This window comes from Toxorhynchites rutilus, chromosome 2 (assembly GCF_029784135.1).
Source record: "Toxorhynchites rutilus septentrionalis strain SRP chromosome 2, ASM2978413v1, whole genome shotgun sequence".
Lineage (NCBI taxonomy): Eukaryota > Metazoa > Arthropoda > Insecta > Diptera > Culicidae > Toxorhynchites > Toxorhynchites rutilus.
The window spans coordinates 122,311,152-122,339,028 of NC_073745.1; the positions used below are offsets into that span (position 1 = coordinate 122,311,152).

A 27,877-nucleotide genomic window follows, 5' to 3' on the forward strand; every position below is an offset into this window, starting at 1 on the left:
ATTGGACATAAGCCGAGATATCACGCGAATGAAATCACGACCGACATTCAATCCCTTAAACCAAGCTTTCGTCGAAACCTTAGGGATAATCGTGTGTAACCAGCGACCGAACTCATCTTCACTCCACATGCGCTGCCAACTAACGAGTGTGTCCTGACGAGGAATGTGAAAAAATTCATTATAGGCAATTTGCCTTTCAAAAAGTGTGCCTTCTGAAGCGCCCACCTTAGCTAGCGAGTCCGCTTTCTCATTCCCCGGAATCGAGCAATGAGAGGGAACCCATGCTAAGGTAATCTTGAATAATTTTTCGACCAAAACACTCAATAGATGTCTTATTCTTGTTAGGAAATAAGATGAGCGTTTATCAACTTTCATTGAGCGGATTGCCTCTATTGAGCTGAGACTGTCTGAAAAAATAAAATAATGGTCGATGGGCAGTGTTTCAATGATCCCTAGAGCATAGTATATCGCACCCATTTCTGCGACATACACGGAAGAAGGATCTTTGAGTTTGAAAGAGGCACTGGAATTTTCATTGAAGATGCCGAAGCCAGTGGACCCGTTTATGTATGAACCGTCAGTAAAGAACATTTTATCAGATCCAACTTTCCCATATTTTTCCGAAAATATCGACGGAATAACATTGGAGCGTAGGTGATCTGGTATTCCATGGATTTTTTGTCGCATGGACAGATCAAAAATGACAGAGGAATTGCAAAAGTATGGGAAGCAAACTTGGTTGGAGATGCCTGGTGAAGGGTGCACGTCGTGGGTAAGGTACTCATGGTATAAAGACATAAAACTTGACTGAGGAGTCAGTTGGAGTAGATTTTCGAAGTTATCAATCACCAATGGATTCATGATCTTGCAACGGATGAGAAATCTGTAGGATAATTCTGTGAACCGAAGAGTAAGCGGGGGTACTCCTGCCAAAACTTCGAGACTCATCGTATGTGTCGAATGAAAACACCCCATGGCTATACGCAAGCAACGATATTGTATCCTCTCCAGCTTGAGAATATGTATCCTGGCAGCTGATCGGAAGCAAAAACTGCCATATTCTAACACTGACAATATCGTTGTTTTGTACAACTGAATGAGGTCTCCTGGAGGGGCAAGGATTTTGCTTTTGTAATTATTGATTGTATTTGTTTCTTATAGTATACATGGTTTCGGGACGAAGGGCGCTATATCGGTATCGATACCTGTAAATGATGTTAAAATTAAGTCTATAACCCAAAGAATGTCAGGGTATTGAATATTAAATTATTTATAACATTAAAGTTCAGTAAATTCACATTTAAAAGTGAAGTGTTCGCCATTTGAATCATGCGTAGAAACTTGATTCATATTCCGAACGCTACTTCAATATTAATTTGAATGAAGATTTCTGCATAAAATATCTTTTTTTTTCACCCATTTATTGTAGGTTCATACATTCTGTTAAGTGCTAACATGAAAACAACAAACAAAATAGTTGAAACAACTACAAAAACTGAAAAATGAACGATGCTTGTTTTTTACGGAATTTGCTAACGTTTTGACTGTCACTTTTTTTGCAAATGTCTCGGCATCTTCAATGAAAATTCCAGTGCCTCTTTCAAACTCAAAGATCCTTGTTCCGTGTATGTCGCAGAAATGGGTGCGATATACTATGCTCTAGGGATCATTGAAACACTGCCCATCGACCATTATTTTATTTTTTCAGACAGTCTCAGCTCAATAGAGGCAATCCGCTCAATGAAAGTTGATAAACGCTCATCTTATTTCCTAACAAGAATAAGACAACTATTGAGTGTTTTGGTCGAAAAATTATTCAAGATTACCTTAGCATGGGTTCCCTCTCATTGCTCGATTCCGGGGAATGAGAAAGCGGACTCGCTAGCTAAGGTGGGCGCTTCAGAAGGCACACTTTTTGAAAGGCAAATTGCCTATAATGAATTTTTTCACATTCCTCGTCAGGACACACTCTTTAGTTGGCAGCGCATGTGGAGTGAAGATGAGTTCGGTCGCTGGTTACACACGATTATCCCTAAGGTTTCGACGAAAGCTTGGTTTAAGGGATTGAATGTCGGTCGTGATTTCATTCGCGTGATATCTCGGCTTATGTCCAATCACTACAACCTAAACGCGCATCTCTATCGCATTGGGCTCGCAGCAAACAATCTTTGTGATTGTGGCGATGGCTACCACGACATCGAGCATGTTGTCTGGTCGTGTATCCGGTTCCATGCTGCTCGCTCTCAGCTCTCTAGAGCACTGAGAGCACAAGGCAGAAAATCGGATATCCCCGTCCGGGATATCTTAGGTAGCCGGGATCCTGATCTTCTGCTTCATCTATACCTGTTCCTCAGAAACGCCGATGTCAACGTTTAATGATGTTTCCTTCGTTGTGTCCCTGTTTCATATCCCTCCTATCCGATCGATAAACTTTTACTTAGTCGCGGCAATACATACACACACTCTTTACAGATGCACGGGCCAAAGGTTGTGCAGTCCACTGATCATTCAACAAGAGCCAAAGGTTGTACCGCTCATGACAACTCTACACGAACTGATGATTGCGCCGGCTAGTGACCATTCTATCCTGGATTCCTCGAGTCGAGAAAGACGCACCACGCTAGATATGGGGTACAGACTAGGGGGGCGTTGCTGATTAATGGTCAGCTGCATCCCAATAGGAAGTAGCCCGTGTCGGGCACACGTATAGAGCATCGAAGACTGCAACATACCAATTATGAGAACACTTGTAATACTAACCTCGAGCCAACCGCGAGTAATCGGTTACATATTACTAACATAGTTGTAAGACAAAAATTGTCAAAATATTGGACTCCCGGCCCCGTCAGGCTAACGCCATATGTGCCTTAATAAAAAATATATTTAGGAAAAAAAAAAAAAGCAAAATCCAATTTTTTTGCAGGCATAACATTTTTCCAAAAAAGACTAGCTAATTGACTTTAATTTGATATATCGATCATATGAATCGGTCCAGTAGTTTAAAAGTTATGATTTTTTGAAAAAATTGCCTTTTTGCTGTTCGGAATTTGAGACAAAAGTGATTAAACATATTTTTAGTTTTTCACCATGAATATGTATTTGTAAATAAATTTTATTGTAATCAAATGAAAAAGGAGGCTCTATTGTATTCAAAAATCAAATTATTCTCGCGAAAGAGTACCATTATGAGTAATGATACACTGTTTAATGGCCATCAAAGCCATCAGTTATACGCCATCAAGTGTTCAGAATATGAGACAAAACGGTATGCGAAATCTGTTTCCAAATATTTTCTACAACATGCCACCGTTGAGCGAAGCATGAGGTAGCATCAGGGGGAAGAGTTCTACACATTTTCCGACTTTGTAGCATGCGTCGAGCAGGCTAACGTAGTTGAGAAAATACAAAATGCAATTGAGAACATCCGTGTTCAATAAGTGCACCCGTGGCCGAGTGGTTAGCGTCTCACATTATCATGCCGGGTGTTCGGGTTAGATTCCCGTTCTGGCCGGAGGATTTTTCGTCAGAGAAATTTCCTTCGACTTGCACTGTGGTCACGCGTATTCTAGAGCTTGCCCCTCGGAATACATTGAAGGCGTGTTATTTGGCTTAAGAAATCTCAACTAAGTATTAATAAATGACGCTAGTTAATGCATTCGTTGAGACGGCAAAAGTTCAACAGAGAACGTTAACGCCATTCAAGAAGTGTTCAATAATGTCGTCCGAAATTATCCGATGCAAAGCAAATACAGTTTACGCGAGGATATTTTGAGTTTTGTTATAAGATGTGTTTCGGTGGAGAATTAAGAAGAGTGCAGCTGTTCCGCAAATCCAACATTTAATCTTCGATCAACACTCAGCTTCAATTCATCCGAAAGAGAAATTGAGCAGTTGGGGTAAGTGAGCATCTTCAAGATGCTTTGTCCCTTGATCCCTAAAGATAAAAGACATTATTGGGAAGTTCTTGTAATCAACAATTAAATTGATTAGTTTTGACTATTTAGTCACAATCGTTATGTGTAATATGTGAGAACAGCAATACACTTCAATCTAGGATATTTTTTTCTTTTAAGATGAGTTTGATTTTATGAATTTAAATACTTGACGAGACTTTTAAACAGAGCTTCCATGATTTGTAGTTCTAAAATAAAATTGCTGTAATAAATGTAGCACTGCATAGGGATCGACTGTTTTTCATTAACATTTTTGGCATGACGAGCATTGCGAAAAAGTGTTTTTTTTCACAAGAAGAAAGTCATGTGGCTCTCATTGTGCTAAACATCCATTACGGAAGATGTTTTCATGTCAAATTTGCTGTTCCTGCTCGTTCGTTCTATGCCATCAAAACAGATCGGAAATCACATCGCATCACATTCAAATTACATCACATCATAAGGAAAATGGCGCTTGTGCCACATCACAGTGCACAATGGTCCAGGAGATGCATTCATGTGGAAAATAGCATTTAGAGCTCGACAGTTGGTCTCTAGACAAAACTGTCTTAGACAAAGACAAGTTTGTGTAAATTAAAATTGGAATCATGAGTTTTTGGTTTGGGGGGTTTTGGGATTAAGCTATGGACAAGTTCTGCATCGCAAAATGTTGGTATCAATAAGCTCTAAAAGTCGAACGAAGACAGTTTTGATGTAGAATTTGAAATATAAAAGTTAAAGCAGAAAAAACGCGTTTTTTATGGTCACCCTAATGCAACTTAGAAAAAAGCGTTAAATGGATTATTTTAAAAGGTAAAAAAAGCTTTGTTCTACAAAGTTGCTTAAAATAACTGGGACTACAACATTGTTGAACTATGTTTATCTCTATGTATAAAGATAAGAAAGTTAGATTTTTCATTTCATCGATAGTTTTGGTCACCCTATTTTTGATAACATAAAAATAAGCGCTCTATCATATGTAACAACTTTGTCTAAGACAGTTTTTGTTTAAACAATAAATATCTCCCACAAAGTTGTTTTTAGCGCCTTCTATCTGAGTTGCATTAGGGTAACTACATCAAAATGGTCTTCGTGCGACTTTTAGAGCTTATCAATACCAACATTTTGCGATGCACAACATGTCAATATCTTAATCCTGCTCTATGTTATTTATGAAATCCAAAAACTCATGATTTCAATTTTAATTTACTCAAACTCAAAAAATAACATAGTTTCGAAAATCACATATTATATAGAGTGAAATCTGTTCTTTCAAATTCCGCCAAAAAACATTTTTTATGTTTGCCCCAGAAAGAATGACAAACAAATGAAAAGAGCGTGTTTTTTGGGAAGAAATATCAATAACTTTGAGTAAAGTTGAGATATTGACAAGTTCTGCATCGAAAAATATTTGTATTAGTAAGCTCTAAAAGTCTTTCGAAGACAGTTTGCATGTAATATTTGAAATATAAAAGTTAGAGCAAAAAACAGTTTTTTTCATGGTGACCCTAACGTAACATAGAAAAAAGGCGCTATATCGGATATTTCAAGAGATAGAGAAAAACTTTGTTCTACAAAGATGGCTCAAATAATTGGAGCTATAACATTGTCGAACTATGTTTACCTCTGTCTATAAAGATAAGAACGCTAAATTTTTTATTTCATCGTAAATGTTGGTCACCCTATTTTTGACAACATAAAAACGAGCGCTCTATCATGAGTAACAACTTTGTCTAAGACAGTTTTTGTCTAGAGAATAACTGTTAAGCTCTAAATGCTAATTTCCACTTAAATACATCTCCTGGACCTTTGTGCAGTGGAAATGGCGCTTACGCTATTCCGTTTTCAAGCTTTCACGGGGTCATTTTTTCACAATTCTGTAAAACTTCGCAGTCGTTTGATGGGTTTGGTATTCTTCATCGATCTATAACATAAAAAGTAAAATGTAAATTTTGGGGCTTGCGCCACTCTACGAAATCACGGCAGTCTTCCAATAAAACACTTATATCTCTTCAGGACTACTGATAGAAATTATGCATTCTCAGCAAAGATTTTTGCTAGTGATAGCTATATAATTTAGCTGAAGATAGAACTCAGCTAATTCGGAAGTACAAAAGTTAGTTCTACTAAGATTCATTTGAACTTAATAAGAATTAAAATGAAAACGTCAAATTATCCGGATCAATATTCTAAACAATTTCTTCTGAGACACCAACCTCTAAAAGGGCGAGAGATTCGTTTGTAGGACGCGAAAAGATTTTTGGACGATCAGACCACACTAATCCAGGGCACCCTGAGCGTGAGAAAAAACGTGTCGAAATAAAAAAAATATGTTTGGGTAAAATCAGGACGAACCCAAAAACATTTTTTTTGTAGACTATTTTCCATTGAATTACTGTGGAAGAAAAAGAAGCCACATAGATTCACATAATCTAGTCTTTTTAGACAAAAAGATAACTCGACATTTCGAAAACTCAAGGTGGTGTCCCACTATGATACAATGACTATACAGCGTTGAGAATTCGAAGATCTTAGAAGCCTATGTTAGGCCATTCTATCTTTCTACATAACTCTGAAATAACAGAATAATTACTCACCTGTTTAGAATAATTTTAGTACAATGTGTATTTTCGCTTTTGACATTGTACTAAACTCTACTAAATTCCGTACTAAATCTGGATAAACAACAAAATACGTATCGACAATTCAGAACTTATCGTATTATCGCAAGATTTGTTTTAGTGCATTTTCCATACCCTATGATTAGTACATATAACTAAATTAGTGTACGCGAAGTTTGCTGACGCATTCGATTTTTTTCCTTAAATTTTATGCCATCATTTTTTCGATCCAAATTCAGAGCCAAACATGTCGGGGGAGGGCAACAAACTTTTTGTAACGAGTTCGATTAGGTTACACTACAATGATGGAAAATTCAAGAAAATACCACTTACATGTTAACCTTTTTTGTCTTTGTGTGTGTGTGTTTAACTATTTTTTTTTGTTACACTCATAGCTTGTATATATTCCATATGCTAATTTTTGATTCAGTTGCACGCGCCTGTTTTTTGATTCAGTGCAGTTTTTTTGGATTTGTTGTTCATATCGTTGTATTAGTGAAAAACTCCAACGAATTTGTTTGTTTTTTTTTGCTCGGTATATTGCAATTTTTGCAACACAGTGAGAGATGTTCATGTGTGAGAAAACCAGACCCATCAACCATAGATATGAACGGTACAAAAAAAAGTTATACGAATTAACATAAACTAAACGAAAATGAAAAGAGTAAAAAAGTAACCAGCCGGACTAAGCATTGCCAAAAGTGTGTAAAGCCAATCAGAACGAAATGATTACATATACAATAACCAAGAAACAACTTAGAAGAGGTAAAAAGAAAGAAAAAAAGTGAATTTGAAATTTGGTTACCTAGAGACGTCATTTTGCTGAGGAGTTCTGGATTTCTAACAGAATTATGATCGATGAAAATTAACTTGTTTGCTCCTTGTGTGGAAGGAGGCGTGCGATCTCGTTCCTCTGGTTTTCCAATTTCTTGTTACTATCGGTGATTTATCCCAAACAGGTACTCGTACTCGACGACGGCACTTTATCGGGTTCGAACCGTCGCAACGGCGATAACGTCATGTTTACGGTTTTCTGGTGCACCAACGTAGAACGGCACACACAAAGCACAATATTTCCCGTTTGCGAACGAATGCTGTCTCAGCTGTCGCGCCACCTTCGGCCGATTCATTCACATCTCGCGGGCTGCTGCTGCGCGATTAATGCTTTGATTGGGGCTTTTCTCGCGTATTCTTTCGATCCCAGCAGGAAGCACTTTTCTTTCGCATTCGCGCGCGTGTGTGTGTGTGTGTAGTCACTTTGTAAATATTTTGATAAACTTGAAACTGGAATATCACTTATCGCGCAAACTGTGTGTAACACTCTGGATTGGCGCGCGCGCGTTCATCCTGGGGCACGCAGTTGATGCTGCGGTGGAAAGGTCATTTTAGTAAATACTACGGGGGCAGTTTTCTGATTACTTCGCACAATCGTACTGTACTATTCTTTTTTCTTCTTCTTGTTTTGTGTTGTTTAGCGGCTCGACGACGACTGCATGCTTCACTCGAAGTTCAACAACAGATAAAAATATACTTTCTAGGCGCTATATGCTTCTTCTTTAAACACTATTCTTCCGAGGAAGAAATATAAGTACTCGATGAATCACTTTTAGTGGTATCCTTAGAAAGAGAGAAAAAATGCACAAATAACAAACACGGCGCCTGTGTCGGGATCGCGTGGATCCTGGGTGACCTACTAGGGGGTTGTGGAAATGCTGATAGACAGTTCGCGCTGATTCGTACAGAAGCAACGATCAGTGGACGGTTCCTCAGGTTAACAAGACACTTTGATCCTTCACTATTTTCGGTTTGAACACAGTTGTTAGCTGACAGCGATTGTAGATTATATAGAAATAAGTATTCTCTTCACATGTAGATATAACTTCATTTGATTTCGTATCACACACGGATCAGTCTTGGCGGCGATTTCCGGATAGGCGTTCAGACTCTCCGACAATTCATTAGTAGATGATGGCAGAAGAAGGCGGCGGTGACAGCGACAACGAGGGATTTTCTTCTCAATCCATATTTTGAAAAACATTTGCTTCGTTTGCTACTGCTCTTACTTTTATAACCGTCACCATCACCTCAATCAAGTGTTGTATATTATAGCTTTATAGCTTTCTTCTCTTCTGTAAATTGTCCTTTGGCGCACTCACATTCACCGTAAATAAGGTTTTTTTCTTTCTTCTGTAACACACTGTTTACATTCCACTATCTCACATTCTCATACCATGAGTACACAGAATATCAAGAACAAACAATACGAAAACGAGTCGGTTGGTTTAAGGTCAATGTCGATCGGAAGACGGAGACGTTCCGTGTTGTTGAAGATTCGATGATCTTTCAAGGATAGCTGCTCTCGAGGTGGTGTGGTGTATGACGTTTCTTCGCTTGATTAGCACATTTCTATGCCGCTCTGTTATTTCCGGATGATTAAGCACACACACACTGTTTGATTCTCAAACAAAAAACCCGCTTCCTCACTTATAGTTTAACAATGTGACTCCTTCAAAACATAACGGAACACACTCACAGAAACGAAGCATTCCCATCAAACCATACGCGCGTAAAATACCATGAAACGATCACTTAGAACCCAAAAAAATCCACAACCCAAGGAGGAACCTCGAACCGAACCACACACGATAAAGATTGCAGATTCATCCTTTTTTTCTTCGGTTTTCCCCGAGGAAGGCACGAACCGCGCGCGCTGCTGCGATCCCCGATTGAGGCACTATCCCCGCGGAAGAAAGTTCCGTGTGTGCGGACGCGCGCGCTGAATTGCGCTGACTTTTCGAAGCAGCAGCAGGCGAGTCGGAAAAAAACGTGTACGAATCGAAGCAAAGTAGGTTACCAACTGAACGAAGCGGAATCAGCCGGGGCCCGAACGAGGGTCCAACAACATTTGCCGATCGTGTCTCGAAACGGTTTAGCCGCGTGCTGTCGGCGCTACCGCTATGCACTGCACTATGCTCACCGCCGCTCGGTGGTGGTGTCCGACGCGCTACTCTGTGTCTCTGTCCGTCTTCAGAGTACAAGAGAGCGAGAGAAGGCGAGCTTTCGGGAGAGCTTTTTCCCAGCGGGGGAAATTCTTTCGCTCCGAACAGCACACAGCTCACCCACACGCAGTCTGGGTGAGCTCTCTTTTCGTCGAGCACGAGTGAATGGGTGTATGGGTGAGCGGAGAGCGCTCGGTTTTCCGCTGCCACCGGACGCGTTTGTGTGGAAAAATCAGGAAGCGAATTTCAGTGAGAAGGATAGAAATGTTCTATATATTGTGGAGTTTCTTGTTGTTGTTTTTCTTCCTCCTAGCAGTCATGTGGTGTGTGGGTCTGGCGAGGAATGAACGTCTATCGTAAATCTTGATGACAACAAATGTTCAGAGTGAGAGAACACATGAAGGAATAATGGGAGCGGAAGTACGAGGCACTCGTGGGAGGATGGCGGAAGACGCGCGATTCAAAAGTGGAGGCGGAAGGTATATTGTTCAGAATTTTCATAACGTTATCAAAAAGTACTGAAATATAATGAAATAAAAATGGGGTGGAATATAAGTCATGTTTGATCTTATCAATAGGAGAATATCGAGAATAAACGTTTGAAAGCAATTCGGACAATTTATTCGGTGAGTGCTTCAATGAAATTAATTAACCAAAACCAACTCCCAGAAACCACTTTGGTGGAGAAATCATAAAATACAGTGGCGTCTCGATTATATCACGCTTGAAAAAATTGTCGCGTGATAAAATGAAAATGTGATATATTCGGAACAGATATTTTTTATTAAACGAAGAATCTTTTTTTTTTCTCTCTAATATGTATGATTTAAACATTGTTTTCCGTACAACATGCAAAATTTATAATAGAACATTTATTACAATATTTATCACATGGACACGTAAAACCACACAGTATAACATTATATAACGAAATTATAGTTGCAGTGCTTTTCTCATCCACTATACCAATAATTTGACTGTCGGAAAGTTGTGTGTGAAATATTCTTCCTTCTTCGAGGTCCGGTACCACTATTTGATTACAAGGATCGGTGATCACAAACAAGGTGGATACAGAAATTCTGTCTTCATTAACCAAATACATATTTGTTTAGCTTCCAAGATTTTGTGATTGTGGTTGACGTGCTGCCAATATTTAAATTGCTAGATCATTAAATGTTATTTTTTTTCAATGCCTTGTCCAGTATTTCTGAATTTAACTTGATTGACATATCTATTTTTTCTCGATATATTATTTTTATGTTTTGAATTTGTCCCTGATTCATCATTCTGTTGGCGTTGGACAATCTTCAATCAGTCCATCGCCAGAGGAAATTTCATCCCCAGAAGCAATGCACAATGGTCCAGGAGATGTATTTAAGTGGAAATTAGCATTTAGAGCTCGACAGTTATTCTCTAGACACAAACTGTCTTCGACAAAGTTGTTACATATAATAGAGCGATCATTTTCAAGTTGCAAAAATAAGGTGACCAAAATTTTCAATTATATAAAAAATCTAGCTTTCTTATCTCTATAGGTAGACATAGCTCGACAATGTTGTAGTCCAAGTTCTTTGAGACATCTTTGTAGAAAAAAGTTTTTCTTATCTCTTGTAATAGCCGATATAGCGCCTTTTTCTAAGCTACGTTAGTGTCTCCATGGGTAAAACTGTTTATTCCCTCTAACTTTTATATTTCAAACTCTACATACAAACTTCGGAAGACTTTTAGATCATACTAATACAAATATTTTGTGATGCAGAACTTGTCAATATCTCAACTTTACTCAAAGTTATTGATATTTCTTTCCAAAAAATACGCTCTCTTCAATTGTTTGTCATTCTTTCTGGGGCAAACATAAACAAAGTTTATTGACGGCATTTGAAAGAGCATATTTCAATCTACATGATGTGTGATTTTCAACACTATGTTATTTTTTGTGTTTGAGTAAATTAAAATTGAAATCATGAGTTTTTGGGTAAAAAAACATCAATAACTTTAAGTAGGATTAGGATATTGACAAGTTCTGTATCGCAAAATGTTGGAATTGATAAGCTCTAAAAGTCGTATGAAGACAGTTTTGATGTAGAATTTGAAATATAAAAGTTAAAGCAAAGAAAACCGTTTTTTCATGTTCACCCTAATGCAACTTACATAAAAAGGGATATATCGATTATATTGAAAGATAGAAAAAAGCTTTGTTCTACAAAGTTGTATAAAATGATTGGGACTACAACATTGTTGAACTATGTTTATCTCTATCTATACAGATAAGAATGTTAGATTTTTTATTTCATCGACAATTTTGGTCACCCTAATTTTTTAAAGAACAAATATCTCGCACAAAGTTGTGTTTGGCGCTTTCTATCTTAGTTGCATTAGCGTAACCATGAAAAAACGGTTTTTTTGCTTGAACTTTTATATTTCAAATTCTACAGGGTTTTCCATTTCGGGCTTCCGAAAGTATACAGCCTTGCGCTGACAACCGTTTGACATAGCTGTCAACCAAAGCGTCATATCGTTAGTTGAATGTCTGCCATTTTACAATATGGATCGTTTTAGCATCGCACAACGTGTTAATTTTGTTAAATTATACTATAAAAATGATGAAAAACCGGCAAATGTTGTTCGAGCATTACGGACGGATTTTGGTCGTCATGGACGGCCTACAGAGCACACAATCGCTAATGTAGTGCGTAAATTCGAACAAACTGGATCCGTAGCGGATATTGTGAAACCTGTGCATCATCGTAATGTGCGTTCGGCCGAAAATATTGCTGCTGTTGTTGCTAGTGTGGAGGATGACCCGAATGTTTCGATTCCACGGCGTGCTCAGCAATTGGGCTTGTCAAACACATCATTGTGGCGAATTTTGCATTTGGACTTGCACCTACATCCATATAAAGTCCAACTGGTACAAACATTAGAGTGTGGTGACCATGGAATGTGTCAGGCATACGTCGATTGGGTGAACGAACAACAGCAGCAAAATGCTGAATTTTCGCATCAAATTTTCTTCAGCGATGAGGCACATTTCGAGCTCGGTGGCTATGTAAGGACCGTATCGTTAATTATGGGTACGCTCAAAACACAGCTTTATTTCAAATATTGCATTTATTTTTCAGTTCTGATATCAAAATATTGTATCTTATGAATGAAAGAAAGGAGTAACAGTAAAAAATAATCAAGATTCTGATTTTCGCGCCAATGATCGCACCTGCTTCTTGATGTCCCTCATTAGGTTCTGGACAACCGTCTCATCGACTTGTTTGCTCACATTTATCCAATCCTTTTTGAACTGCTCAAGGTCATCGGCTGCCTTGTCCTTCTTCCGCAGTCGTCCCTTCATCAAAGCCCAAAATTTTTCAATAGGTCTTATTTGCGGACAATTTGGAGGATTCATCTCCTTTTCCACAAAATCGACATTATTCTCGCGATACCAATCCAAGGTCAAACGTGCATAGTGGCATGATGCCAAATCAGGCCAAAATAGTGTCGGACCAGTGTGCTTTCGGATGAGCGGTAACACACGCTTTTGGAGACATTCTTTCCGGTAAATTTCACCATTCATATTCCCGAGAGTGAAGAAAGGAGATGATTTCATGCCACATTGACAAACAGCTTGCCAAACCAGCACTTTCTTACCGAATTTTTCGCAAAAAATTGACTTCTCCGCGTTCGGGACATCTGTTCCTTGCTTTACAGTGTAAAACTGTGCCCCAGGAAGAGTTTTGTAGTCCAGTTTGACGTAGGTTTCATCATCCATGACGATGCACAGTTCGCGTTTGCTTAAAATCCCATCGTAAAGCTTACGGGCACGGGTTTTCACGGAACTTGCCTGAATTTGGCTGCGTTTGGGACATTTTTGCTTTCTATATGCCTTCAGTGAGTTACGTTCTTTGGCACGTTGAACCATACCGATTGATGTTCCACACTTTTTTGCGCAATCCCGTATCGATAATTCCTTTTTTCTTTCAAATTGCCTGCAAATCTTTTTATCCAAGTTTGGCTTGGATGGCCCAGGTTTTCTGCCGCGACCGGGTAGATCCTTCAATGTATTATACATACCGAATCGCTTGATAGCGTTTTGGACCACATGGACGCTTACTCCTTCCGCCTTCGCCAATTTTCTCATTGATATTCCTGTTTCGGAGCAGTATCTGGTCACAATGGATTTTCGTTTTTCTTCTGTTAGCCCTCTCATGATTGCACTTTTAGGAAAAAACGATCTTTTAACAATGCTAACTGAACGCTAACTGTGTCAACAACAGGAGAAAAATAAACAGCTGTCAAAACAAGCTATAGTCTTTTTCAGACGGAGACTCTAAGGCGTACCCATAAATAACGATACGGTCCTTAAACACCCAACATTTCCGTATATGGGGCTCAGAAAATCCACACGTGATTGTTGAGAGGCCATTGCATCCGCCAAAAGTCACTGTTTGGTGCGCATTATGGTCTGGTGGAGTCATCGGGCCGTATTTCTTTGAAAATGAGGACGGCGAGACGGTGAATAGTGAGCGCTATGGCCGCATGTTAACCGATTTATTTTTGCCACAAATTGAAGATATGGATAAGGATGACATGTGGTTTCAGCAGGACGGCGCCACGTGCCACACAACACGACCGAACATGGCCATATTGCGAACGAAATTTGAGAGACGCATAATTTCGCGTTTTGGTGGTGCCAATTGGCCGTCCAGATCATGCGATTTGAACCCGCTAGACTTTTTATTGTGAAGTTATGCGAAAGACCGTGTCTATGCCAACTCTCCGCAAACTCTTGAACATTTGAAAGACAACATTCGTGAAGTTATGACCGAGATACCGCCCCATATGTGCCGAAAAGTCATCGAAAATTACCTGTTCCGGATCAAGGTGTGCGAGGAAGCCCTAGGTGGAAATTTGAATGATGTTGTATTTCACACATAATGGCATAAACCAACCTTTAATTTGAAATAAAAGTTTCATCGACATTCGAATTATAAGTGTGTTTTATTTCAATTTACTTTCGGAATTTAAAGTTAGAAAACCCTGTACATCAAAACTGTCTTTGTACGACTTTTAGAGCTTATTAATACCAACATTTGCAGCTTGTCAATATTTTAATCCTTCTTCTTCTTCTTCAATGGCACTAACGTTCCTAGAGGAACTTCGCCGTCTCAACGTAGTATTACTTGCGTCATTTTTATTAGTACTTAGTTGAGATTTCTATGCCAAGTAACACGCCTTGAATGCATTCTGAGTGGCAAGCTCTAGAATACGCGTGATCACAGTGCAAGTCGGAGGAAATTTCTTTGACGAAAAATTCCCCCGACCAGAACGGGAATCGAACCCGAACACCCGGCATGTTAGTTGTGACGCTAACCACTCGGCCAAGGGAGCACATGGCGAATTTTAATCCTACTTAAAGTTATTGATGTTTTTTCCCCAAAAACTCACGATTTCAATTTTAATTTACTCAAACACAAAAAATTACATAGTTTTGAAAATCACATATTATATAGAGTGAAATTTGTTCTTTCAAATTCCGTCAACAAATATTTTTTATGTTTGCCCCGGAGAGAATGACAAACAAATGAGAAGAGCTTGTTTTTTGGGAAAAAATATCAATAACTTTGAATGAAGTTGAAGTATTGATAAGTTCTGCATCGCAAAATGTTTGTATTAGTAAGTTCTAAAAGTCCTCCGAAGACAGGTCGTATGTAGAATTTGAAATGTAAAAGTTAGAGAGAAAAAACAGTTTTTTTCATGGTGACCCTAACGTAACTTAGAAAAAAGCCGCTATATCGGTTATTTCAAGAGATATAAAAAACTTTGTCGAAGACAGTTTTTGTCTAGAGAATAACTGTCGAGCTCTAAATGCTAATTTCCACTTAAATACATCTCCTGGACCATTGTGCAATGGTGCGCAATGCAGTTATCTATTATCGGAACACTCCTATGTTGTTTTTTTTCGGGAACTTCCAGAACAAACTGATTTTAGAAGCTTTCAAGAAATAGTTTCTGCTTTGAAACATCAAGGGTTCTTCAATTTTCCAATTATCGTCATTGGATGTTTACGAGTACCAAAAAAATTGTAACATTCAAATTATCCGGTTTTTGTCAACTTTGATTCATGAGATGCCTTTTTTCCTCCAAATGAATTAACATTTATCTGGTAATCATTTCGAAAAAAAAGGCAGATTCGTTGCAGTTATATACCTGATCAAGGGTCAAATCATAAGTCTTCAAGTAATTGGAAAAATTTTTCTTTGGAATTATCCATTGCACAAACTATAAAATTGAGACAAGAATCGCTGAACTTAAACGACGCAGATACTCTCAACCATCACAGTCGGATACATCCGTTTCTAGTTTGCTGTATTTCCCATTAAAGTAAGTATAGAATATCTACCATCAGTTAATTTAAACATTAAAACAATTCTACCTTCAGCAGCATATTTAAATTTTCTTATAGTGCTTATAGTCAAAACATATAGTTTCACAAATTAATCCTTCTGCTTTAGCATTCTTGTGATTGTCTTACCGAATTGTTGAGGGATTTGTGATTTGTATTTTTTTTCCATTAGCTTATACAGTGATAGAAATTCGTTTAGCCGCACTTGAAAAAAAACTTGAAACACTTACAAAACAACTAGGAATGATCTTTTTATCGGGATACTTATTTGCTGTAGTGATAGTATATGTAAGTCACTTTTATTGAAAGGACGTGCGTCACAATCACACACACAAGGCGGCATCGGTGGATATAAACATACAAACGTCGTTTTTTCCGAGACATACGTTTAGCCGCAAGGCATAAAAATCGAGTTTTCGCATAATCACCAAGCCTTTATCTGTGTTTTTTGAAAAAAATACTTGGGAATGTTCAATTTACAAGATAAATATTAGATGTGTAACGTAAGAAGTTGGTCAGATTAGTGATTTACGTAGAATTTAAAGGAATGGCGAAAGGTATTCTATTGACGGAAGAGGGGCGGAAAATAATAAAGATATTCAGTGAACAAAAGTTTTCTGATCGCTCGATCGTAACAAAAATTGGTCTATCTGAGAAAGTGGTACGGAATTTCTTTAAATAGTGCCAGAAATATGGGATATAACGACCAACAAATGGGAACACCAAAGTTACTTTGCGTCTTAAAGGTCGAATAAGACACAAAGCAATCAGGAAACGATGTCCTGCTCATACATTAAGGCAGAATCGGTTGTTCCAGTAACGAAGAGGCATATTGCGCGCATCTTGAATGAGTTGCCAAACACCATGTGGAAGAAACCTCAAGGGAAGCAGAAACTGACCGCCACCCATAAGCAGAACCATATAATTTTCGCCCGGCAATACATGGAATGGAAACTAGAATGGAGAAATGTTGTATTTTCCGGCGAAAAAGGTTCCACTTCTTGAATGACCTGCTGGCAGTCGATTGCAATCCCATAGAGAACCTATGGAGAATCTTGGAATCTCTGCAAACGGATGACAATTTGACAACATTTCCAGTCTTAAGGCAGTAATTCAGGAATGTTGGGCTATAATCAATATGGCAACACTTTAAAAGCTGTCTGACTCGATGCGAAATCGAGTTTTTAAAGTGATCCGAAATGGAGGTGGACATACTAAATATTAGCTACCGGACTACTTAGAAAACAAAAAGTGAATTTATACTTTTTTTTAGAATGAATCTGATCAAAATAAACAATAATCGTCTTTTATGAGCAAAACGGTCTTTGTACAGTTGACTTATTTTTAAAAATATTGAGGAAAAATAGGGTGCGGCTAAACGAATGTATACTACTGTATCGCCTTATTCTCAATACACAAGAATGAATCTATTACAAAAAAATTATGACTGTCTCTTCCACGGCTCAAACAGGGAAACGGCATAGGTCGTGTATCTCATTTCGAACAATCAAAGAGAAAGTTGCTCATAATGATTCATAGTTTTTGATTCTGAGCTTATGAAAATAATATGCTTTCAAGCTTTCAAAGAAATATGTGGTATACGCTACAAATCGATCAGTAAGAAATTTTCCATGAAATGCTCATGAATGCTCAAAAATATTTTTTCTGCTTAAATTTCGTTTTTTGGTCAATAACTTAACGGCAGATTGAACTTTTTATATAATTTCTCATTTTTCGAAAAAACGTGATAAAAGCGAAACATTTTCAGTGATAAATTCGAGAGTGATTAAAACGTCCAGTGGTATAATCGAGACGGCACTGTACCTCGAATTTGTCAATCAATAATATCTCAAACAATAATTGATTCAACCGCTTATGAAATCAACTTCTCTAATATTTCTGTTCTGTAGTATTTTTTCCGCAAATTATGCCCCAATTTCTGGTTCAACGGGTTCAAATAAACTCAATCACGATGCTTTTCATTTCCATAGATTTAATCAAATTGAGTTTATTCATACCATTTGTTCAAACGTTATTGAAGTCGATATGAACCAATGACATTTTTTAAGACGAGCTGCCATGAAATCATTCGGAATCATGTTTTTGAAAATTTGAAACCTTAGCCGTAAAGTCCAACAGCAATATGCATTTTACTTTCATTTTACGAACATTTTCATTATAGAATTTTTTCCATATCTCGATAACGGTAAGTTTAACGTAAGATAACGGTTATTTTATCGGAATAAGTGTTACATAATTTTTCATGTAAAATTGCATGTAGATTCGTTTTTTCACATTACGTTATTGAATAGTTACGGTTTTGTAACGCATTGCAATTTCATAAACATTAAAAACATATATCTTATTTTCTTGAGTACACACAGCACTATACGTAATTTAAAACAGTATTCTGATAAAAAATATATACATATAATGAGATTTTGCGGTTTTGAGATATTAAAGTTTTCTGAATTAAATTCAATTTTTATACACTGTAACGTGTTATATTTCTTATGGAATTTCATTGACTTCCTAACAACTTTATCGAATACTTCACACTAATTAGACAGTTGAATTTTATGTTACAAAAAAGTTCAATGATTGTGGTGGCCATTTCAACCGATTAATCAGTCGATGATCTCATGCATAACCTTTCGGAAAACGCCAAAAAACTTTTTTTTTGGTCCCAGTTTGGTCCCAGTATTTAAAAAAAAACATCAAGTTAAATTGTCCCATGTTGATATTCTAGGCATAGTTGTCCCACCATGAATTTTTATAATTGAGGGGCTTAGAATGAAAGGGGTGTAAGTGATTTGATCGATTTCCCTACATCGACTCTCTCTTTTGGTCATAGCTTAACCTCAAATACATCCCCAGCTGTATTTGACAATGTGGAAGATAGGTCAGAACCTCACCTATCAGATTCTATAGCAAACTTAAATTGGAACGTTTTTGCAATTGAGTTATTAATTAAAGAAAAAGTTGATAAAGAGAAATCGATCAAGTCACTTACACTCCTTGCATTCTAAGCCTCTCAATTATAATCAAGCTTGATTGATTCAAGTGAGGGGAACTTTTCACATTTCATTAGACAATAATTTACTGCACATAAAAAAGCCAGTGTATTGCTAAATTGGAATGCTCAAAGTTATTCTTTATTCTTATACGTTATTCTTATGCTAAGAAGTGTCCTACATTATGCGACTAAATTATAAGAGAAACAGGCTTTCATATGTAATCCAGGACAAACTTCCAAAATTACTCGTCACATTTCGGAACACATCCGAAAACAAAGCCATATATTTTTTTATATTCTTACTTTGTAATTGTCAGTTGCTGTCCTACAATGGTCTCCTACCAAAAAGCTCAGTGTCGATCCCTAGGGACTGAAGCGGAGCTCAACGTGTTAAGAGTTTACCATCAACATCGCCAAATCATTCTGGTTAAGATATGCTTGAAAATAGGACTCATTCACAAATATCAACAACGAAGACAATTGACAATCGTTGGGTAGTATCATGTTCACCTCAGTTGAGTAAAACATTCCTTGCTTATATTAATATTGAGTTCAGCATTTCGGTGAAGAGCAATAAATACAGGGTTTTCCAACTTTAAATTCCGAAAGTAAATTGAAATAAAACACACTTAGAATTAAAATTTCGATGAAACTTTTATTTCAAATTAAAGGTTGGTTTATGCCATTATGTGTGAAATAAAACATCATTCAAATGTCCACCTAGGGCTTCCTCGCACACCTTGATCCGGAACAGGTAATTTTCGATGACTTTTCGGCACATATGGGGCGGTATCTCGGTCATAACTTCACGAATGTTGTCTTTCAAATGTTCAAGAGTTTGCGGAGTTTGCAGACACGGTCTTTCGCATAACCCCACAAAAAAAAGTCTAGCGGGTTCAAATCGCATGATCTGGACGGCCAATTGGCATCACCGAAACGCGAAATTATGCGTCCCTCAAATTTCGTTCGCAATATGGTCATGTTAGGTCGTGTTGTGTGGCGCGTGGCGCCGTCCTGCTGAAACCACATGTCATTCGTATCCATATCTTCAATTTGTGGCAAAAAAATCGGTTAACATGCGGCCATAGCACTCACCATTCACAGTTACCGTCTCGCTGTCCTCATTTTCAAAGAAATAAGGCCCGATGACTCCACCAGACCATAATGCGCACCAAACAGTGACCTTTGACGGATGCAATGGCCTCTCAACAATCACGTGTGGATTTTCTGAACCCCATATACGGAAATTTTGGGTGTTCACATAGCCACCGAGCTCGAAATGTGCCTCATCGCTGAAGAAAATTTGATGCGAAAATTCAGCATTTTGCTGCTGTTGTTCGTTCACCCAATCGACGTATGCCCGACGCATTCCATGGTCACCACGCTCTAAATTTTGTACCAGTTGGACTTTATATGTGTTTGACAAGCCCAATTGCTGAGCATGCCGTGGAATCGAAACATTCGGGTCATCCTCCACACTGGCAGCAACAGCAGCAATATTTTCGGCCGAACGCACATTACGATGATGCACAGGTTTCACAATATCCGCTACGGATCCAGTTTGTTCGAATTTACGCACTACATTAGCGATTGTGTGCTCTGTAGGCCGTCCATGACGACCAAAATCCGTCCGTAATATATATATATATATATATATATATATATATATATATATATATATATATATATATATATATATATATATATATATATATATATATATATATATACATATAAACAATTTTCTTAGATCTATGGCTAGTAAGGTGGAAAACCGATTTCTCGCGGTGTACTCGAGTGAGGAGGATCGATGGGAAAAGGATGGGATATAAGAAAATTGTAACAATGTTGATGAACAATCAATTCTTAAATCTGTTCGTATATTTATAGTGTATTTACGTTTCAACTAATTCTACTATTTATAGCAAGTGGACGAATTACCCGCAAAGGAAGGGAAGAAGGGTACAAGGATATAGGGACAATCACACACGAAGATTGATAGCTTTAAGGAAAACATATATATGGGACATGTAATCAAGGTCTAACCGAGCCAACACATCTCTCACCGGCACATTGGGCTGTCTTCCTCGGGCCCGAAGTGAGTTTTCTAAATTCGATCTGGCGACCAGATACTCCTCGCACGACCAAACAACGTGCTCGATGTCGTAATAACCTTGTCCACAAACGCAGAGAATGCTGCTGGCAAGATTGAAACGGAAGAGTAGTGCATCTAACGAACAGTGATTGGACACGAGTCGGGAGAAGGTGCGAATAAAGTCCCGACTCAATTCCTTTTGAAGCACGGTTTGAGGCTAACCTTAGGGATAAGGGGAGTGAAACCACCGGCCCAATTCATCTTCATTCTACTTGCGTTGCCAGTTAGCGATGGTATTTCTGCGGACTAAAAAATAAAATTCATTGAAAGCGATTTGACGCTGATAAATATCGCCTTCAGTTGCACCTACCTTTGTTAATGAGTAAACCCTCTCATTACCCTGAATGGAGCAATGTGAAGGGACCCAGACAAAGGTGATGACATAACAGCGTCTGGATAAAGCACTCAAAATTTCTCGTATTCTAAGTGTTTCTTAATAGATAAATATAAGAAACCATTGAAACGCTGCTCATATAATTACTCTTTTCTGTACCCGATGAACAAAGAGAAACAATTGTGTTTTATAATGTTATAATTACCTAAATTTCTACATTTGAATCTTCAAGTAGATAATGAAACAATCAGATCAGTAGTAAAATTAAAATAATATTGGTTCTTACCATTATAACTCCTCGGATTCAACATTGAATTATTCCACATATTCAGCATTTACTCATACCGTTGGAGTATGTCACTCCGCTATATTTATGCGATTGATCGTAATATCGGTAAATCATGTAGCTAAAATTACCAACATTGTAGATTGCCTTTACAAATTCAATTGATTGAAAAAACACGAACCTGCTGTTCTTATCATATCCCAGAGTATTCTTCAGGAAAAAAGTACTATCATAGACTCGCAACAAATCAAGAGCACCTTTTCCAGACATTTCACTAAATTTCTTCCAAAGCTTTTTGATTTTATCCGATAACAACTGAAACTACCGACGGAGACATTTTGACTGTAATCGAAATTGTAAATACTAACGCTACAAACAGAGCAACCTGGTGATTACGACTAGCTATGCGGACATTGAAACGATTGATTGTCCGCATAAATGGACGCAAGCGTTTTCCAAATGAAAAAACAGGAAGTGGGTTATATCTATGGTATAACCGCAAGGGTGACATAAGACTATCGTTGATTTAGAGATCATTTGTTTGAAGTTGAATCTGAATTCATTCTGAATGAATGAATATTTGGAGAACTTCGATAACGAGAGCGTTACGTTGGAGGCACAAGGTTTTATGCATCCAATATTGGATACGGAAATATCCTACTGATGGGGAAGAATAATCTTCAGAAGCTATCCTGTTAATTGCGATTGATTGAAAAATCACAAAACCAAATGTATTTGGTCACAGTGTTACATGGATAGAAAACATTAAAATAAACTCTTTCACATGAATGTAATTTTAAATTTCCAGAGGAACTGGCAGATTATTTTCCGGATCTTTCCCGATGCTGAATGGCATCCAAACGGAAAGAATACCGCGCGTGTATGTGTGTGCGTAGCGCGTAGACATTTTATCTTTCGAATGAAGTGTTTATCATACCATTTCGTTCAGTTGTTTAGGAGCTATTAACACTCAAAATCTCGGTCTCCGGCGTAACGCTTTCCTTTTCGAAACTTTGATTTTACACCCCGGTATAGAAATGAAAGACGTAGTCCTACGTCAAAAATATGTTATAATCTGCAAAATCACCTAGGCCCTCTTTTTGCCGATGATATCCTTCAACTGGACAGATCATTTCATCGGAAATTTGTATGGTTTTGCTTGTAGGCCAAAAAACAACAAATATGCGTTTTCCCAACACTAATGGTGTTCTCGAATACATCTCCTATACAATCATGGGCAGTACGGATTAGAAACTTATCGTAATTCATGGTAAATTGACGTTAATTCTGTAAAGGAATGATAGTTTTTTCATCTGGTTCTATAGTTATGAAACACTGGAATTTTAGTTTTTTAATGTTTCGCACCTGAACACAACAATAAAGTTGAAATACCAGTCTTATAAATAAAGATAGTTATTTTATTTTATACTACTTCAGTTAAACCGACTTCTTGCATATCTCTGGATACTTAGAAAAAATGAGTAATTCTATAGTTGTGAATGTGTATTTAACAAGAAAACGCGCTATACTTTTCAAATCACTGTATACAGAAAGATAAGAAGTGGTAACTTGAAATGTTGAAAAATAAAATACTTAAATCGAGGTTACGGGTATCTAACGCCCCAAAACCCCTTTTTTCACTGTCATGCGGAAGTGTGACTTCTTTTTTTCGCATTGTCACTTGTTACTAGAGCGCACAAACGCCTCATATTATGTATTAAAAATTGTTGACACTTTGAAAACAAAAAGCAAACAAAAGTCCAAACACAAACGATAATAAACACTTACAATATGGAGTGCGCGCTGGCGCGAAAGAAAGTAAATTATCGCCGGTGACGGATGAGCAATGTTGATTTGCGCATTTGAAGCATGTCCGGTTTTGCTTTTTTTCTCTCTATATTCCGTCAGTCGTCGAGCGCTCGTTTCAATTATGATGATGGTAAAAAAAAAAGTGTGTGTATACATATAAACAAGGGACCGGTGGTTATGCGGAATCACTATTGAGTCTTCACTCAATCATTGCAGCCGCAACGATATGCCACACGATTGATGGAAAAAATTTGGGAATCATTGACCTTACTCTCCTTTCCATTTCTTGGACATCATGAAAATGCCGACACCAGTCCCCCACCAGTAAAAGTAATGCTTCCCAGCGCGTTTTTTTTTGGGGACCGTGTATCCAATAAGACGACGGTTGTTATGTTTATGAGGCGAATACGGGGAAGTTGGAATGAAGAAAGAAGAAACAAATAATAACAAAAATGAATCAGTTCAAATTAGTGTGTAAGTGAAATTTTCGCTTTCGAGTGTTTCTGTCAGGTGTCATTATTCGCTTAATTTGATGTTGCTCAAAATTGTACCGAGCGAATGCGTGCGTTATTCAATGTTTTCCTTTCAAGTGCGAGGTTCAAGTAATCATGGCTGGTAAATGGTAAATGGTTGATTGTAGTAGCGAAATTATTTTTTACCGTTTTCCAAAATCAAAATATGAATTGAGTGTAGCAGAACTCGATCAATTCATCAAAACATTTTGCGGAAAAGAAAGGGGAAATGCCAATGATTGATAACTTGACCGATTCAGGTGTGTGAACTGAAGTAAACAATCGAATTACTCTTTTTCGCAGCACCCAAAACGAATTAACCAAAAAACACTCATCATCACACTGTGCGGATATCCCATGTTTATTGGGATGGTCTCGACATCTGTGAATAAATCTTTCACGAAAAAAACGCACACAAGAGAATAAGTTTTCGTATATTTCATTCTCCCACCGCAAGAGTTTGCGCCATTGCTGCTATTATTGCTCACGTTGATGACGATGATTATAACGATGACGACGAACACACGTTCGATGCGTTTTCGTTTTCATTCGTGGTGACCCAGAAAAGCCGGGTCTTCGCGCTGATACAGTGGTAAATGTGGATGTATGTTGTGTATATTTCCGCCGCCGCTGGTCCATCCTCCCGCCACCCCCACACGAGTTAATAGTGGCAACACGCAGTTCTAGCAGGAGTCTATTTTCTTCGTCGAAATGTGTCGGATATGTATAGAATGAACGAATGAACGAACGAACGAAGCCAGTCATGCACTTCCATGTACACTAATTCTCGTCACAGCAAATGCACGTATGCACTAATATAGTTGTACAGTGAAGGGGTTGGATGCAGGGAAGTGGGAACGGATTTGATCGCAGTACGAAAGTGGAGCAACATAAACGATTCCATTCGGTTACATAAATAAATGAAGTTGCAGTCGCTTCAATGTGTGAACCAGCCTAACTATAGAGATACATACGTCAATTATTCATCGGACGTTTAGGTGTCGAAGTTCATTGACTATGATGGTTTACTATTCCAAGAATTTTGAGAATACGGTACTGAGCGGGGGCCTGCTTATATACGGAATTGTGTGATTTCAATAGCCTGTTTTCAAAGTTATTTTTAGGCTATTGAAACAAGTTTTCGGGTCAATAATTAAAAAATCATATAACTTTTGGAGATTTTATCTTTCGATTGAAGTGATTGTCACACCACTCCGTTCATCCGGCAAAGAGATAACATTCAAGACCTTGCACTCCAAGCATCACGTTCCCGTTTTCGAAACTTTGAACTTACGCCCCGGTACAGAAATGGAAGACGTAGTTCTACATCAATTGGTACACTTCTACCAATCCCTCTTCTAATTCTCCTAGCATTAGGATTTCGGTGAATTTTACAGAGTTTCTTTGGAAAAGACGAGAGTGCAAGCCAGGCGGCTGAAATTGTGAATGGTTTTAATAGTCTCCGATACAGTAAAAGCTAATTGCGTTCAGGTATTTTTGATGTCGAAGATGCTCCTCGTACGGGTCGAAAATGTCGTTAAAATCACAAACAATTGAAGTTGGCAAGTATGCCATCACTGTTTCGAATGTCCATACACTAAAAATTGCACAAATAAAGTGTTTGTATCCACTTGAGCACTCGTGGCCGAGTGGTTAGCGTCTCACATTATCATGCCGGGTGTTCGGGTTCGATTCCCGTTCTGATCGGGGGATTTTTCGTCAAAGAAATTTCCTTCGACTTGCACTGTGGTCACGCGTATTCATTAGCTTGCACCTCGGAATACATTCAAAGCGTGTTAAGGACGTTTTATATTATCAGGCACGTAGCGTAAACGGCACGTACCGACACCGGCAGACAAATACATGATGTATTAAAGCCAATCTCGGGATTAAGGATGATATTTCTGTGGCGAAGCTCATCCCAAAAGGTAGAGAGTTGGATTCCCTCACTTTCTTATCCTTCAAAATTGGGCTCGACCAATCATTGAGAGAAAAAGCACTGGATCCATCAACATGGTCTGAAGGGTTGCTTTTTCTGGAATTCGAAGATTATGCCGTACAAAAATTTCGAGCTCCACCGAAGTTCAAAAAGCCTACTACACCGTTGCTACCACCAGAGACTATATCCCCTCCAATCGTGCCTATTTTGGATTTGAATTTGATTCCTCCAGCCCGGGACGCACCAGTTTAAGCCGTTCGGAAGGCCCCTATCCCCCTATCACAGTCGTGTCCCACCCGTCATCGGCCAGCAGTCGTCCCGGACCTGTGTTTAGACATGGGAATGGGGTCATCCAGCACATTAGCACAGGCGAGTACAACCCTTCAAAAATCAAATTCCTACCTGATACTCGTCACGTTTCTAGTCACATCTCGTCACCAAGAATGACAATGTCATATAGTCGTCGTTCATCTGGTCGTCTATGGTTACTTCCAACGGAATGCACGCAAAACAGCATAATGGAAGCTCCCACGCCACCCGGCACAGTCGAGCACCGCTCTCGTCGCTCCGCTGACTTTTCCTGCCATCCAAGACATTCCGTTCCTGTGTCCGGAACTGGCGAGGGAGTCTTCCAACTTGCTACCTCAGGCAAGTACGATTACAGTACCGTTTTTTCGATCCCTGATACTGGTCTCATTGACAGTGCCGCTTATTTCAACGATGGGGAAGATATCGTACCGAACCCTGATGTCTCCTTGGATTCCGCTGCACCAATCATCAAACCTGCATCGTCACAATCACCACTGATCGATTCTGGCGAATTAACAGTTTATTACCAGAATGTTCGGGGAATGCGCACAAAAATTGACGACGTTTTTTTGGCGGTTTCATCCTGCCATTATGACATAATTGTGCTCACGGAAACTTGGCTCGACGATAAAATATTTTCATCGCAACTTTTCGGAGACCTCTACACAGTTCATAGAACTGATCGCAACCATGTTAACAGTCGCAAATCACACGGTGGTGGAGTGTTGATTGCCACTTCAAATAATCTCAATGGTCGCATCGATCCCACACCTGCAATGATACACTAGAACAGATTTGGGTTAAGGTGAAACTGCAACACTGCCTTATTAGTGTCGGTGCTATTTATCTCCCACCTGACCGCAAAAATGATTTTGTAAGCATTAGAAATCATATTGAATCAATTGAAGCGATATATTCCCGCCTTGGAGATACCGATCTTGCCATTTTGCTTGGTGACTACAACCAGTCGGGACTTGTCTGGAACACTTCAACCAACGATCGCCCTTCCGTTGATGGCTTACTATCTAGCATTTCTGTTGCTTGTGCTTCGCTACTAGACGGCTTCAGTTTACATGGATTGTCTCAAATCAATTATATTACTAATCGAAATGAACGAATTTTGGATTTTGCTCTGGTGAATGAAACTACGCTCTCTCGATGTCATCTCGAAGAAGCTGCAGAACCGCTTTCCGCTCTTGACGCCGACCATCCTGCTTTGGAGGTAACGATTAGTCTCTCACAGTCCATCGTACTTATAAACATTCCGGATGAGCCTGGACTTGACTTTCACCGAGCCAATTCTGAAGGATTACTAGAAGCCCTACGCCAAACTGATTGGCATTTCCTAGAATCCGCAGATGACATACACGTTGCAGTTGACTGCTTTACAAGTTTGCTTGAAGGTTACATGGTTGATTTTATCCCATTGCGTAGACCATCCCCCAAGCCACCCTGGGGAAACGCACACCTGAGACGTTTGAAACGACTGAGATCAAAGGCACTTCGAGACTATTGCCAGTCCCGCTGTGTATTCACCAAGCAATGTTTCGCACGGGCTAGTAACAGTT

The 27,877-nt window shown here is 38.6% G+C and overlaps 1 protein-coding gene across 10 annotated transcripts in view; it reads right to left on the bottom strand.

Annotated features, from left to right (window-relative positions):
• LOC129765037 (hormone receptor 4) overlaps positions 1-27,877 on the bottom strand; it is a 480,990-nt gene that overhangs the window by 88,009 nt on the left and 365,104 nt on the right. The window contains exons 1-2 of one of the 10 annotated variants that reach the window (XM_055764859.1): positions 7,424-9,192; positions 6,887-6,993 (exon numbers count right to left, since the gene is read on the bottom strand). The exons of 6 other annotated variants lie outside the window; for them this stretch is intronic. Coding sequence is in view for 2 of the 4 variants with exons in the window: in XM_055764851.1 (XP_055620826.1) it covers positions 7,359-7,371 (13 nt within the window). In the remaining 2 variants the exon portion in view is untranslated. Of the gene's footprint in view, positions 1-6,886; positions 7,005-7,358; positions 9,193-27,877 lie in introns of those variants that run through there. 3 more of the 10 variants (XM_055764851.1, XM_055764858.1, XM_055764860.1) reach the window with 3 other exon arrangements.